Source organism: Chanos chanos, chromosome 3, assembly GCF_902362185.1.
Source record: "Chanos chanos chromosome 3, fChaCha1.1, whole genome shotgun sequence".
In the NCBI taxonomy this organism is placed as follows: domain Eukaryota; kingdom Metazoa; phylum Chordata; class Actinopteri; order Gonorynchiformes; family Chanidae; genus Chanos; species Chanos chanos.
The window spans coordinates 38,879,779-38,894,627 of NC_044497.1; the positions used below are offsets into that span (position 1 = coordinate 38,879,779).

Here is a 14,849-nt window from a genome sequence, read left to right on the forward strand (position 1 = left end):
TGTAGGCCTCCTCCTGTGGAGGCTCAGACAGAAAAGACTAATGACAGTCAGGAGGCAGAACCATCCAGCTAAGAGACCCACCTACAGGACTCACGCAGCACATGAAACAGAGAGCCAATATACATACAGTATGCCTACACATGATCAAGCGGAGAAACAGTAAAAATACTTTCTCTGTGATTTCATGCCCTATAAAGATCACACTATTATCACTGTCATGCATGATGTGTTAACTTTTCTTACAGAAAACCACTACAGGGGTTGAGAGGGGTTAATCTATAGGTTGGAGCAGAGAATATTCTCACTGTCAACTCATCTTCTCAAGTTTTATACACTTTGTATTACAACAGGATCAAAACATTGTGTGTAAGGGATTACAGAGTGAGGGAAATTCAGTGGCAGGACATAGAAATGACCTGTAATGGCTCTCTCTGCCACCTTCTGTGTGCCAGCCTTAACACATACTTCTATTGTTCACTGCAGAAAGGTAACAGAAAACATTTCATGGAAAGAAGAAAGTCTGTCTGTTTGAGAATTATTATTATTATTATTATTATTATTATTATTATTATTATTATTATATATTGTTGTTATTTTTATTATTATTATTTCCAAAGAAACTGTTTATTTGCCACTAGAATTGAAAACAGAGGATAAAAACATTTTGATTGAATAAATATTTGCCATCTGTATGACTTCATTGGATTTGGGCGATGCTGACTTAAAACCCTTCAGGTTGGAAAGTATGAGTCAATTTTACCTGAAATACAGAAGCTGGAAACGTGTAACCAAGACAAAGCAGTGTAATTCTAAACAAAAAAAGGTTAAATAAAGCATTTGACAAAGTAACTCGTAAACTGAGAGATTTTTTTTGTACTTTTAATCTGAATAAAAATCCGGAATATTTTGAGGAATGTCAAGACTATAGTTTCTTCTCTGTCTTCACTTGCGTGACAACATGCAACTCCTGCTATTTTTGGACGTTTCGTTTTGAGAGACTGAACAGTGAAATCTGAATATTTTGCAAACGTCAGTTTCAAATTTCACTATCTGGGTGATGATTAGTGCACCACAACTTTAATGGCTTGGACATCCACAACGAACGGTGGCGCTGTTCGTAACTACAGAGTCACTCTATGAATCGGAAAGCAATTCGAACATTTGTAGCACAGAGTAATTTTCGATGAGCTCGAATAAGTATCATCCGATTACTTACAATTCATCGTATTTCTATAGAATCGAAGCTATTGTGCAATGAGTGGGATACCAGGCACCGCTGTCATTCAGATCACTAATCTGTCCTCGGCAGTAACCAGCGAGCAGATGCGAACTCTGTTTGGCTTCCTTGGCGACGTCGAGGAGTTGCGTCTCTATCCTCCAGAGTAAGTGCACTCAGAGAGGTCCTACAGAGCAGAGAGACAGCGGGGATGTCGAAGGCCTTTTTTACTCAGTGATATTTTCGAGTGCACTTAACTTTCTAGTCAGCTTATATTCAGATCGTGCGATGCTTTGGCTGACGTACCTAATAAATTTGCTCGTGATTTTAAAGTCAAATGATTATGGCAGCCTTATTTCTACCTTAGATGGTTAGCACAGCCACTCTTAGAAACAATTACTTCGAAAGCCTAAATGACGATCAGTGTACACAAGAGGTCGATAAATCATTGGAGGAATTATGAAGTAGGTGAGCTGAGAGCATCAGTGAGAGATCACGCTCATCTTACACCCATATCAAGTTATCAGTCTTACATTAGTCACTGAGTGGAATTCATGAAAAAGTCAACGTCGAACTAGATTTTTTTTGACAGCTGGTAGCAACTTGCCAGTATAGGAAACCATGGTGGTTAAATCTGCGATCAGACTGTTCTCAGTTATCTCACCTTGTAGAGAGTGAACTGACCTCACGAGCTACCCGTAAACCTTGACACCATTTTCACCAATAGCCTACAAGTGCAGCTGAGCTTGTTTATTGAGTCAAAATACCATGGAAATTTCCAGTTGGGAAAAAATGCCCGTGTGATTTCGTTAGTATTTATTCATTGCCCTCCGTGACTAAAGGTAAATTGTAAATGAAAACTAACAGGTGCATAAAATTTTCTTGTTTTTCGTTTTCTTTCAGCAATGCTCCTGTTTCCTTCTCATCCAAAGTATGTTACATAAAGTATCGCCAGCCTTCCAGTGTTGGTGTGGCACAACATTTAACCAACACTGTTTTTATTGACAGAGCTTTGATAGTTGTGCCATGCGCAGAAGGTGAGTGTTGTTGCATCTTTGACAGAGGTATTTACAGCATCATTTTGATACTGCAAAACGTTTTTAACTGGTTAGGTTTGGGAGTGTTATGTCCTGTATTTTTTTGCTGTGAACGTCTATGTCTGATCTCTAGTTTCTTGAAAAACTGGTGTCACTGACATTTCTTGTTCATTGGTGTTAAGAGAGCTTATGTAAGTAGCAGTAAAGTTTAGGGTCTTGCTGCACTTCAGGGGAACTGAGTTGTGTGTTTAGAAGGTCATGATATTCTTAAGATGCTAACTCGAGGGACATGAATACAGGTTGTTTCTGATGTTGCCAAATGACTAAGCATCATGGCTGCAATAAGGCACAAAGCAAAACATTTAAACAAAAAATATTTAACCCCTGAACCATGATCATGTGAGTTTTTATACCTGATAAAGTAAAAGATTTATAGAAGCTGAGTTCCTATTTAACATGAATTTAATGATTGTTCTGGTGAGTACTGTAACTTACCACAGTATAAAGCAGTCCGGCATAGTAAATAGATCTAACATTTTATCAGATTTCCCACAATGTGAGACATTTGTTCTCTAGTTCACTATCTAGTCAGTAGCCTACTTTGTTGGGAGGGGCGAGGGAAGAACTAGTGTTTAGTGAAAGTAGAACATAGAATTATCAGCTTCAAACATACAGCTAACCACATCTGTCTTCTCTTTTTTCATTTTGTTTTATTTCTTTTTTTTTTTCTAACTTTACCGTTCTCTTCTGGCACAGTTGTTCTGTTCTTTGAAAATTAAAAAAAACAAACAAAAAACTGACCTCTCCCTGAAGTTACTTGTCCACGTGACTTGGTGCTGGATGGGATTATTAATTTCGTTCTGTATGTTTTGTTTTGTTTTTTTTTTTTTTCTGTGTGATTATGTGTGCATATCAGATGACTAGAGTGGCCCAGCTGTTACACTACACTAGCCTGAGTCAGGCATTGTTATCCAAGCCTCTAAACCCGCTGGGGCCCCACGCAGCCTTCAAGGGGGGGATGTGACCAGGAGAATAACCGCTGAACCTTCCAAGATGGACACCTTGTCTCTGTTGCTTTCTTTTCCTTTTTTTTTTCTTTCTTATTTCGTTTACATGTTGTCCCTTGTTTACCTCTGATGTAGAATCACTCTACTGCACTCTACTGCATATTCATTGTGTTTTTTTTCTTCTCCTTTTTTGTTTTTGTTCATTTTTTTTTTTTGTCTTTCTGTCCCCAACCCCAACCCCCCCCCCCTCCCCCAGTCCCACAGTGGCATCTTCTGCATGTCTTTGAATGCTGCCCAGGTTGTGACATTGCGGCCTGAGCTCCAGGTTGATTTTTTTAACTGTTCATAGGCTGCTGTACCAATGACTTGTGTCTATCACTCCTCTCCTCATGATGCATCATCAGGGTGTCACTTTTATTTTAGGACGTTTAACACCAGCTGCAGAAACATTTGATAGCTCTGATTTTCATACACTAGACGCAGAAAGTTCTAGTAACTCGTATCTAATGTTTTTTTTTTTGTTTGTTTGTTTTTGTAACAGGGATTATCGATGTTGTGACATCTATTTTGTCTTAACAATTTCTCACGTTTAATCAGTTTCTTTAAATAGCAGGCTTCAAATGTGAAAAGTGAGCTTGTCAAGTGTTCATCCTTTTCTAGTCACGGAAAACACTCAGAATAGCCCACTGTCAACAATTTCATGTCCGTATAGCATTGCCAGTTATGCCTTTTGAATGGCTAATGGCCCAGTGGCATAGACCTAAAATCGTAAAATGATAACATTTTCTCTGTCATATAAAGCCAGTCAATGGTATGCTGAATGGCCATGGTATTTGTCATTTTGAAGGACCCTTTTGAGTATATCTGCGCATGCACATGATCTTCACCACAATTGGCATTGTAATCTTTGAGGGGAAAGTTTTGTTTTTTGGCAGACCTTTTGGGGGTTATCTATATTTGGGGGATTTACCAAATCTCTTTAAAATGTTCTTCTTTTCTGTATCTGATGTTCTGTGTGCTATTAGTGATGCAGCCAACATGAACGGTTGTCTTGTGTTGCACACCTTTCCAACACTGCGAAACGATCGCCCCAGGGGAAAAGCGCCCATGCTTGATATCGTATGGTTCATGACCAATATGTTTCCAGTACAGGTGACCCATGCCTCAAAGTGTTAACTCATTATCTACATTTATTTTACTCTTTTTTTTTTTGTTTGTTTAACAAAAGACGAAAACAACAATCGAGGCTTTTTTTTCCTTTTCTTTTCCTTTCTTTTTTTTTTTTTTGATGTGAAAAATCATGTTAAAATCTTGAGCTAGGAGTAAGATGATAGGAAATGAATACATAGCTATGTTGTTGATTTGACCATAAACTGAAATCCAGAGAAAAAAAGGGAGGACTCACAGTTTATAAGGATGGGTTGAGTGGTAGAGTAGGAAGTATGGGGACTTTTCTCTCTCATGTGTTGAAACATAGGGGAGGCAGTGGGGGAAATCCTCTCCATTACGCACCGTAAAGCTGACGTTTTTGTCCTACAGGGAAAATTCCAGAGGAGGCAAAGGCCCTGTCACTCTTGGCCCCCGCCACACCAGTCACCAATCTAATGCCGGGAGGCGGGCTCTTACCCATTCCGAGTCCGGCCCCACTACAGAATGTGAGTAACCATCCACATATCTAGTTGCCTCACTAGCTAACTAAATCTTTTGCAAAATGGTCAGTACTCTTGCGTGATAAATATTCAGTTGACTAATTTCGACATATAGGGCAGTGAAACGCTAAAGCAATGTGACAAAGAATCAGGTTTTAGTTTAATGTTTAACCTTGATAAATTTAGTTTAAGCTTGATAACCATGATGATTTTTTTTGTACAGTAGTCAGCAGACTTATCTCTGATTTATTTCAGAGTTACTTTCAGGCCTTTATTTATTTATTTTTTTAGAGTTTTGGGTGTGCATACATTGTTTACAAGCATCACAACGCCTCATGCAATAGACTTTAGGTCTAGCAGGTCAAATAGTGTGTTGGTGTTTTTCCAGCTGGGTCTCCCCATTGGTAATCTGGGGGCACTACAGACTGGCCTGGACCCCTCTGTAACATCACTGGGAGGAACCTCTTCACAGCCCCCTTTGATGGGCAATGTGGATCCATCCAAAATTGATGAGATCAGGAGAACTGTATACGTTGGCAACCTCAATTCACAGGTAGCTGTGAAGAGCCTTTCAAAAAGGATTTACTCATGTTGTTAAACATTATTTTGTCATGTTTTGTTTCTGCTGTTTTTGTTTTCTCTTCATTTGTATGGAGATATAATATTTAATGTTTACACCACAGTGACTTCAAGCTGTTGTGCCTTAATATTTACGTTATGATTGTTTCTGTCCGACTATGACTGTTAGTTGGACTCAGAAATGACACTGAAATTTTCCTTTTAAAAATTTCAAGAATTGAATGTATTTGAATTTAAATTTGTGTACAGGATGACTGTTTCAGACCTTTGTGATCACCTCGTTGTTGAAATTAGGCACCAGCACTTGCATACCTGACAGACATTTAACCTCAACCCCCCTAAAATTCAGACTTTTGTTTTTGTTCACCCAACATTCATTAAGTGTTTGAACTCAGATATGTTTTCCATAACCTCATGTCCCGCTGTCTGCATTAACACACTGTAAAGGGAGTCATTTTGATTTAACTTAGTTCCCATTGCTAACATTTTTGTGGTGGTAAGTTAAATTGAATTTTTTGTCTGAAATGTTTTCTCTCTTTTTTTTTTTTGGCAGACAACAACTGCAGAGCAGCTGCTGGAATATTTTAAGCAGGTCGGTGAGGTGAAGTTTGTGCGTATGGCTGGGGACGAGACTCAGCCTACACGATTTGCGTTTGTCGAGTTTGCCGACCAGGAGTCTGTAGCCAGAGCTCTGACCTTCAATGGAGTCATGTTTGGAGACAGACCTTTAAAGTATGTTTCCTTCATGAGTCACTAAGTGTGCTACTGCACCCAGGTGGTGTTGTTACGCACGACTCGCAAAGCATGAAAGTCACTTTACTCCACTGATGCTTAATGAAGATTTTTGTGCAGCTGTTCTATTGAGTCTGTAGATGAATCAGTTTGGACATGTGAAATATTATGGAGGAACATAGCTGGCGTTACTAATATTTACCTGTTGGAAACAGATGCTCTTTAAGATGAACGTTAGCAGTATCATATAGGCTTAGTAGTATTGCTTAGTAGTATTGCTGTGTTAGTTTGTATTCTGTTGTTATGGTGTACTCTTCAGCAGTTTCCTTTCATTTGCTGCTCTGAGACTTATCACTTTGATACTGAGTAGTCTTTTTTTTATTTTATTTTACAGTAGTAGAATGAGTGCTTCAAGACTATTATGTGTATGTGTGTGTTACAGAATCAACCATTCAAATAATGCCATTGTGAAACCTCCAGAGATGACACCTCAGGCTGCAGCCAAAGAGCTAGAGGATGTGATGAAGAGAGTACGTGAAGCTCAGTCCACAATAGCAGCTGCCATTGAGCCAGGTCTGTCTCCACTCCATGACATGCTCCCATCTAACTTCTTAGTTACAAGCTTCCAACATAACACACTGTCTCCCAAATGGAGTCCCAGGGAACTGCTTCAGAGGAAGTTGTAGTTACTGCTTTACCATCGGGGAATTGGAGACCCTGCTATGACCCAGGAGTGAACTGAACCAATGAACTGCCAGTTTTCACAGGCAGGGTTAGGATAACAGAATTCCCAAATGGCATTTGGCTAGTAGATCCTAATAAGGTTTGGATTTCACAAATTCCAAACATGTTGAAATCCAACCACTCAGACCACCTTACTTCAGTAATGATGCCCTCTGTTGTGCTACTGTCTGCTTTGTGTATGGCATGCTTGATTAGTTGTGCTACTGTCTGCTTTGTGTACAGCATGCTTGATTAGTTGTGCTACTGTCTGCTTTGTGTATAGCATGCTTGATTAGTTGTGCTACTGTCTGCTCTGTGTATAGCATGCTTGATTAGTTGTGCTACTGTCTGCTCTGTGTATAGCATGCTTGTTTAGCTGTGCTACTGTCTGCTTTGTGTATAGCATACTTGTTTAGCTGTGCTACTGTCTGCTCTGTGTATAGCATGCTTGATTAGTTGTGCTACTGTCTGCTCTGTGTATAGCATGCTTGTTTAGCTGTGCTACTGTCTGCTCTGTGTATAGCATGCTTGTTTAGCTGTGCTACTGTCTGCTTTGTGTATAGCATGCTTGTTTAGCTGTGCTACTGTCTGCTCTGTGTATAGCATGCTTGTTTAGCTGTGCTACTGTCTGCTTTGTGTATAGCATGCTTGATTACCTGTATTACTGTCTGCTCTGTGTATAGCATGCTTGATTAGGGGTACAGTTTATCTTCTCCTTGTTATACTTTGCACAGATAGTAAAAAGCATTCATTAAGACGGTCTAAGAGATCCCCGTCCGCATCAAGGTCACGATCCCACTCAAGGTCACGGTCACGTTCGCGACGAAAGCGCTCCCATTCGAAACACAGGTAAAGTGAATTGGATTTTTATGGGGGTTGGCGGAGCGGTCAAAAAGGACAAGCGATATTAAAGTTGTCCTAGTTAAGTTTGAAGAGATTTGAGTTGATTTTTCACAGTTAAAAAGGAGTTGGTGCTCTTTTTGTAGGGGCAGACCATCGCAGAGGTCACGTCAGAAAGGCGGTGACTTGCGTAGCTCACACAAGAGACGGTCCCGCTCTAGAGACAGGAGACGCAGCAGGTCTTGTTCCCACTCCTGTTCTAGGTTAGCCTGCAAAAACAATACTGACTCCACAGGCTTCAGTCTCCTCAAAACATCACCCGATGCTGCAGAATACCCATTGCACTCAAACACCAGTTTAGCTGGGTTGCACACTTGATTAATGGGCATCAAAATTTTGCATGTTATTGTTATGTTGTTCTGTATCCATAAAGGTATATCTCATTGGCTAGAATGCATATTTATTCTGCATATGCCCTATGACTTTCAGCTTTACCGGCATTTTTCAAAGTGATCAACATGCCTTCAGTCATTTTTATCTTGTGTGTTTAAAGCTGCACATTTTGTCTTTGCTCACAGGGATAGGAGGAAAGTTAAGGATGGGAAGGTGCGGAACAAGGACGATGAATGGGAAAAGGAAGACAGGAGAGGGCGGGACAAAAAGGGGAGAACGCCTCCTAAAAGCTATGGCAGTTCCCGAAGGTCTTGCAGCACCAGCAGGTCAGTGAGAATGTCATTTGGGGAATGAAACGGTTCCTGATTGTCTGGATGTTTATTAATTAAGTGAGATAAAAGGTTGTTCTTGAAAAAGATATGATCCCTCAGCTCTACAGAGGATGCAAGAGAGAGCACAAGGCTGGACTTTGATTGCTCTTTTACAGTGTTGAATTATCCATACAGCCAAAACCGGGTTTTTGCATTCTTTTTGCGTTGAGCAGGTTAAAAGAGGATTTTAAGTGGATGGTAGGATTGTAATATGTGCTGTAATGCAACATATTTCAAATATGTTTTACAAAATGACATTTAAAAAAGAATTAATCATCTTCTGCGTTGTAAAAATGTCTCGGATGTTTACGTCTGATAACAGCAGAACATTTCTTGGTATGATCGTCATATCATCAAAACGCAACCTACTTTCTCCACATGGGTCAAACTGTGGGCAACCTGAATTGATATGAGGATATGATATGAGTAATGTGTAATGATCTGTGATGTAACAGCCTTGTATTTGTCTGTGAATTGCTACAGTGCACAACTGTACTATCACAAATAGGCAGTGAGAATGGATGCATGCACTGAGTGAGAGTTTTATTGAGAGCAAAACACAAGTCAAACAGGTGGAAGTCAAACTACTGGAAGATGGAAGATCTGGGAGACATATAAACTAGAGCAAGCAATAGAAACAGGACAAGGCAAACTCAAGGTAAAACAGGCAAGTAGCAAACAAGGTCAAGACACAGGAAACCAGAACAGACAATACAACACTGCTTGTTAACTTAATAGGGAGACTTTGTATGGGACAAAGGAACAACTGGGAGTACATATACACAGGTAAGTAATGAGGAAATGCAGCAAGGAACAGGTGTGGGTGATTATTGGCTCATGAGGTGATTAACTGATAATTAGGGAAAACAGGGCTCTGATTGGCCAGACAATAGGCAGGTAGAGATGGAAGTGCAACACAGATTCTTTTTTTTCCCCAAATGTTAAATGTTTTTCAAGTATGTTTATCAAAATTATATTTAAAAATAGTAATGGATATTGTGCAGTGTAAATCACCCAGAGGTTTGCATCTCATTACAACAAGTAAACTTCAGCTATGTTGGATTTTGGCGAAAGTTAAACATTTTTGGAGCCTCTGCTCCAAATCAGAACCCTGTTCCAAATCAGTGTTCCAACAGTGAAATTAGTGATCCATAAGCTAGTAGTGATTCAGAAATGGCCAATCCATGCAGGTGCCCTCTTTGCACAGAGGCAGTCAAAGATACACTGAGCAACCAGTTATTTTAGCACAGACATCTCGTGTTGGGCTTGGCCCCCTTCAGAAACAAACTGCTGTAGACAAATGGCTATGATGAGCTATTATATAGGACAAATATGTGTGATGTTATTTCAAAACACTTGGGCTTCCAGATGCTCAAGTTGTTGTACCTCAGTGTAGCATCCTAGAAATTTTCTTTTACAAATTTAGATTGATGTTGAAATGTGAAAGTTGCATGGTTTACCTCTTGAAAACAGATTTTATCACTATAAAGTTCTTTGATTTTTTTTTTCCATGTTTTGTGTGATACTGTGTTTGACATCTTGGCATCTTTCTTGCTTAGGCATGCCACTAACTAGCCAGCTAATAACATTTGAACAGTTAAAGTGTCATTTGAAGCATATTGTCTGGACTATGACCCCATTTGCAATCATATTAGTATTACAGTATTATCTGCAGTGGAGTGATCCCCTTCTTTCAATTTCACAAGGGGAAGAGAGTAGCCCCAAGTTAAGTTCTTTAAGATGTGGTTTCCTCACATGCATTTTGGCAAGGTTTGGGGTTCACTTTTATTCTCCTTCAAGACCACTGCAGCACTAGGTGTGTCTCACTCACTCACTCACTAAAATGAAACGGCTGTGACATGTCGCGTTTTGTTCTGCTGTAGTAAGCAAAGTCACTACAATTGGGAGAGCTGGTGGTCTCAATTTACAATTGAATTTTTTGCCTACTATATACAAAGACATGTAAATTGAGGGTAATAGGACTATTAAATAAAAGTTAGAAATATGAACCATATTTGTTTTGTTTAGTCCATATATACATTGATGATGTTCCAGCTGTGGTGAACTAACAGAATTTGCTGCCAGTGTCTGATACGAAAAATTAAGTAATTGTTCGATACAGTACATGACTCACTTCTGCCATCTGTCACCTCAGTCTCGACCTGGAAACCACCTCTTATTTACATCATAATTTGTTCTATCAGATTTCAGATATTTATTCTGAACTTCAATTTAGAAAATTCTCAAATGAAATTTAAGTTTTGTGAATATGGGATGGGACATTGGGATTTAAACTGACAGTACTAGAATTCTAACGTCTAACTTTTTTTTTCAGAAACCACCGAAAGAGGAGTAGGTCTGGATCAAGGTCACCCAGAAGGAAAGCCAGGTCTCCATCCCCAAATAGGTGAGGGATTTTCTTTACACAATGGACATAAAGTTATGAGATGACATTGTTGATCCATTTTAGTAGTCATCATATCCTCAAAATGTAATCATATCCTCAATCATTAGTAATCATATCCTCAAAGAGACAACTGTCACCTCTTGAGGGCCCCATCTGAAGCAGCTCTATCCAAAGATGAACTCAACTTTAAATGGTCTTTTTCAGAGGAAAAAAAGACAAAAAGCGGGAGAAAGCTAGAGATGAAAGCAGGGAAAGAAAGGAAAGGTCCCTATCCAGAAGGAAGAGCTGTAAAGATAAAGAGAAACATGAGCGTAAAGCCAAGCAGGTGAGACACACACACACACACACACACACACACACACAGCTCTGTCACCCTAGTCTTACAGCTTTAACACTGATTCACTGGCATGCTTTTGAGTCTTATCAGGTGTTGAAATGTACTTGTGGATCCTTCTGGAACTCCACTAGGAAATGCTATTTTCAGGATAGTCTTAACACCAACAGTTGCTCAAGCTAGCCCTGTGCCAGTGCAGTCAAACATATTAGCACCAGTCTGGAAATGTTCGGCCATGGGATTGGCGATGTGCAATGTCCTCACTTCATGCAAAAGAGTGACATCAGATACTAACATTTTGAATGCCAGTGTTTTTGTAACATTGATGCTAATGTTAAATGCTTGTTGAATGGGTTGGGTTGTTGGAACTGAGGCAAATGCAAAGCAAAATAGCACAGCAGAATCTTAAGTGTACAGCACCTTAAAGTTAGTGGTACTTATTAAGTTTCAGTCACCTACACACTTCAGCCTTCCAGTAATGTGCTATTGAACCCCTGCCTGTTACGCTGTTACTCCATTTATCAACATTTTAAGAATGGATACCAGATACGATAAAGCATAGACAGGTTTTCATATCACTACACAACTGCCCACTTTCTCAGCAGATGTTCTCAGATTAAAGTTGACATTTCTTGACATGGACGTCATATCCACGTAGGGATGATAATCATCAAAACGCAGCCTACTTCCTCCGCATAGCTCATACTCTGTGCAGCCTGTCTGAGGATGTGTTTATTTATTTATTTTAGGTGTGTTTATTTAGAAAGCAATGTAAAAGTTTTGGTAGTGGCTGGTAATCTGGAAGCTGATTGCATTGGTATGTGCTGTAGGTCTATGTACGTTGTTTGCTATAGCATAGCAGTCAATGCATAAAGAATTGAGATGTTTCATTGCAGTGAAAATCTACTGTATGTTTCTCCTTAGTCTGCTGATTGCTAATGAAACAGTATAACATTGACAGATGGGACTGCTTCAGGTCTGCAATGTTGAACACATTACAAAACAGTTTCATGTATGTCAGTTAAGGAAACAGATGGCTTTTTCATTTAGCAGTATCCAAGGTTGCATTGTGGTAAGTTGTCAACAGACAGTTGTCAGTTTTAACGTTTTACCACAACTACATTGTAGGGGAAGACTAATTTACCCAGAAACTTGACAGTTAACTTTATCCAATAGGTATTTTTCTAGTCATATAGAGAGAACTGAGTCACTCTGGTCAGGCGTTCTGTCGTCTCAACCATAGGGACCAACTGCAGGAATCAACTTTTTAATACACTGTACTGTAGTGACTGAGACAGTTAAATGGGTGGCAGGTGGAGAGAGACTGCGACAGCGAGGAAAAAGGACGTGAGAGCGAGAGAGAGGCGTCAGGCTCAGCCAGCGAGGACACTTCACCTTGCACCCAGCATAACGGCAGGTACAGCACACATGGCGATGAGGGGGAGGAGCCCTTCACTGCCAACGCCACAGAGTGAACCCCCGGCAAACATCCCATATCCAATCCCCAAGCAGGTACAATTCCCAGCCCCCGCTGGAGAAGGTCGGGGGGAAAGGAACCAATATAAGACGGTGTGTAAGGTAAACCAGAAGAGTATCAGGTTCATCCAAGTAAGAAACTAACCAGCACACTTATGAGCAAACCAAGCGTGCTGGAAGAGAGAAAGAGGGGATAGTGGTGTGGTTTTGGGTGGAGCTATACTTAATCATGTACCTTTCTTTCCTTTTAAAAAGCTGCTCCTTTTTCCATTGTAATGTGCTTGTATGTCCTTTTCCGGCATTTTAGAGAATGTGAACTGCTCCCCTCCCGATATTTTTACTGCTGTAAATGCGCTATCATAAAGTAGTCTTGTGGGGAAAAGACCCAGAAAATGTATAGCTTTTTGAACTATGTTGTACTAAGAACGATTTCAGACAGACCCACTTGCATTTAGTTTCACTGTTTTTGTTTAACTCCTTTTAGAACTTTTCCTTATTTATCTTTTGTACTTATGTTTAATATGGAAATGTGTGTTTGTGTATATGGTCTTTCTCTGAATGTGTTTTAACAAAGATTTTTATGTCCATTTTATCATAACAGAGCTCCGTTATCATTGAGCTTATTATTAGTGTATCACAGAGGCATAATGTATTGTTTTCTAAAGATAAGAGATACATGCTGAAATTATGGAGATGCTTAAAGTGAATGCAAAGTAACAAAGAGGACCTACCACTTAACATTTATGAGCCGTTCCAGTAACTTTGGCTAAATACTGTGGGATAAATACTGCACGTTTTTACCTAATGTATTGATCACAACAGGTGAGCTGAGGTCAACATATTGTATTTTTCAGAAGTATAGTGGTCACTTGAACACAAGAAATTACTACATAGAGCACCTTACACATTCATTCACATTGCCTTGCTAGTATAGGCATAAAACAAAACAAAACAAAAACAGCCCTAAAGGAAATGTGGAGAAGGATACACGTCTTGACTTCCTGCAGACGAGGAATAGACCTTCATTGAAACATAGAGGCAGGACTAACAGTGTATAAACACAGTATACTTGCAAAGATGGTAAAGAATTAGATCCATGACACACAAGTCTAGTCAGTATGGCATGAACAGTGGTTCTGACTAACCATTTTTTAAAGGTATTTTACACAAACCAACGAGTTTAAGCATGATATATACTGTAGTCAATTATACTACTACTAATACAGTATTTATACCTGAACCAGATTTGTTTTCATGCAGATTTAAAGGGTTATGAAGACTGTACTTACTTTTGTTCTTCAGGCTGAACATATGCAAATCTTTTACAGCATATGATATGAAAGACTTTGTTCTTCATTTCACATGAAAGGTTAATGAGAGGTATTTTAAGATTTAAAAAGTGGTAATAAGGGATGAAATTTCATCCTAACAAGAATTAACAGGCTTTGGAAAATTATTTATTTTTTATATGAAGTCAGTTATGTTTCGTCAAGAATTTGTATTGATTCTGGAGTCTGTATTAATGTGTCTTTTCAAAATGATGAATTAACATATTACAAGTGAATAAAAACCCTTAGCTGTTGTGAGATGAAGCGAACTTCCCCTGTGTTTCTTTTGTTTTGCATATAGTGTTGTGTTAAGGCACTATAATTTTTTTTTTCCCCTAGAAAGAAACAATACATTCCAATCAAAGCATTTCCTCATCAAATATCTTCATCAGGCATTACTGTTAGAGTGCAAAATGCCCCTCTAATACCCCAATATGTTTGCCCAAACATAACTGCATGCTTCTGTTTGCCAGTGTCTTCAAACACAAACTATAAGTGTTCTTAGGTGCTTGTGGCCAAGGCAATTGAAACCTCTGATAAAATAACAACCAACCAACCTAAAAACTGCTTGTCTGAACGACTCGCTGAGAGACATCACTTCTCCGCCTACTGTAACTTCACATAGCCAGCCACATATTTATTCGTTGACACAGTAGTTCACTTTTGAATTTGACAACTTGTCTTTGTTTACAGACAGTGGTGGTCCTCATATAAAAAAATGTCTCATAGAATGGTGAGATGTTCGTCGTCGCTGCAT

At 39.3% G+C, this 14,849-nt stretch overlaps 1 protein-coding gene across 3 annotated transcripts; it reads left to right on the plus strand.

The window, feature by feature from the left end:
* Window positions 1–1,155: 1,155 nt before the first annotated feature.
* Window positions 1,156–14,342, plus strand: srek1 (splicing regulatory glutamine/lysine-rich protein 1). 3 transcript variants are annotated; one of them, XM_030768403.1, is made up of 12 exons: window positions 1,156–1,382; window positions 2,120–2,253; window positions 4,800–4,915; window positions 5,298–5,462; window positions 6,042–6,220; window positions 6,663–6,793; window positions 7,678–7,792; window positions 7,930–8,046; window positions 8,368–8,502; window positions 10,883–10,954; window positions 11,159–11,279; window positions 12,602–14,342. In XM_030768403.1, exons 1-12 carry the CDS (start codon window positions 1,255–1,257, stop codon window positions 12,761–12,763), a joined length of 1,575 nt encoding a protein of 524 aa, XP_030624263.1. In that variant the 5' UTR covers window positions 1,156–1,254; the 3' UTR covers window positions 12,764–14,342. The 3 variants fall into 3 exon arrangements, with proteins under 3 accessions (XP_030624263.1, XP_030624264.1, XP_030624265.1); XM_030768404.1 differs by lacking the exons at window positions 1,156–1,382; window positions 2,120–2,253 and adding exons at window positions 3,486–3,585; window positions 4,286–4,412 and having other exon boundaries at window positions 8,362–8,502; window positions 12,602–14,341; XM_030768405.1 differs by lacking the exons at window positions 1,156–1,382; window positions 2,120–2,253 and adding an exon at window positions 3,492–4,412 and having other exon boundaries at window positions 8,362–8,502; window positions 12,602–14,341.
* The last annotated feature ends 507 nt before the right edge of the window (window positions 14,343–14,849 follow it).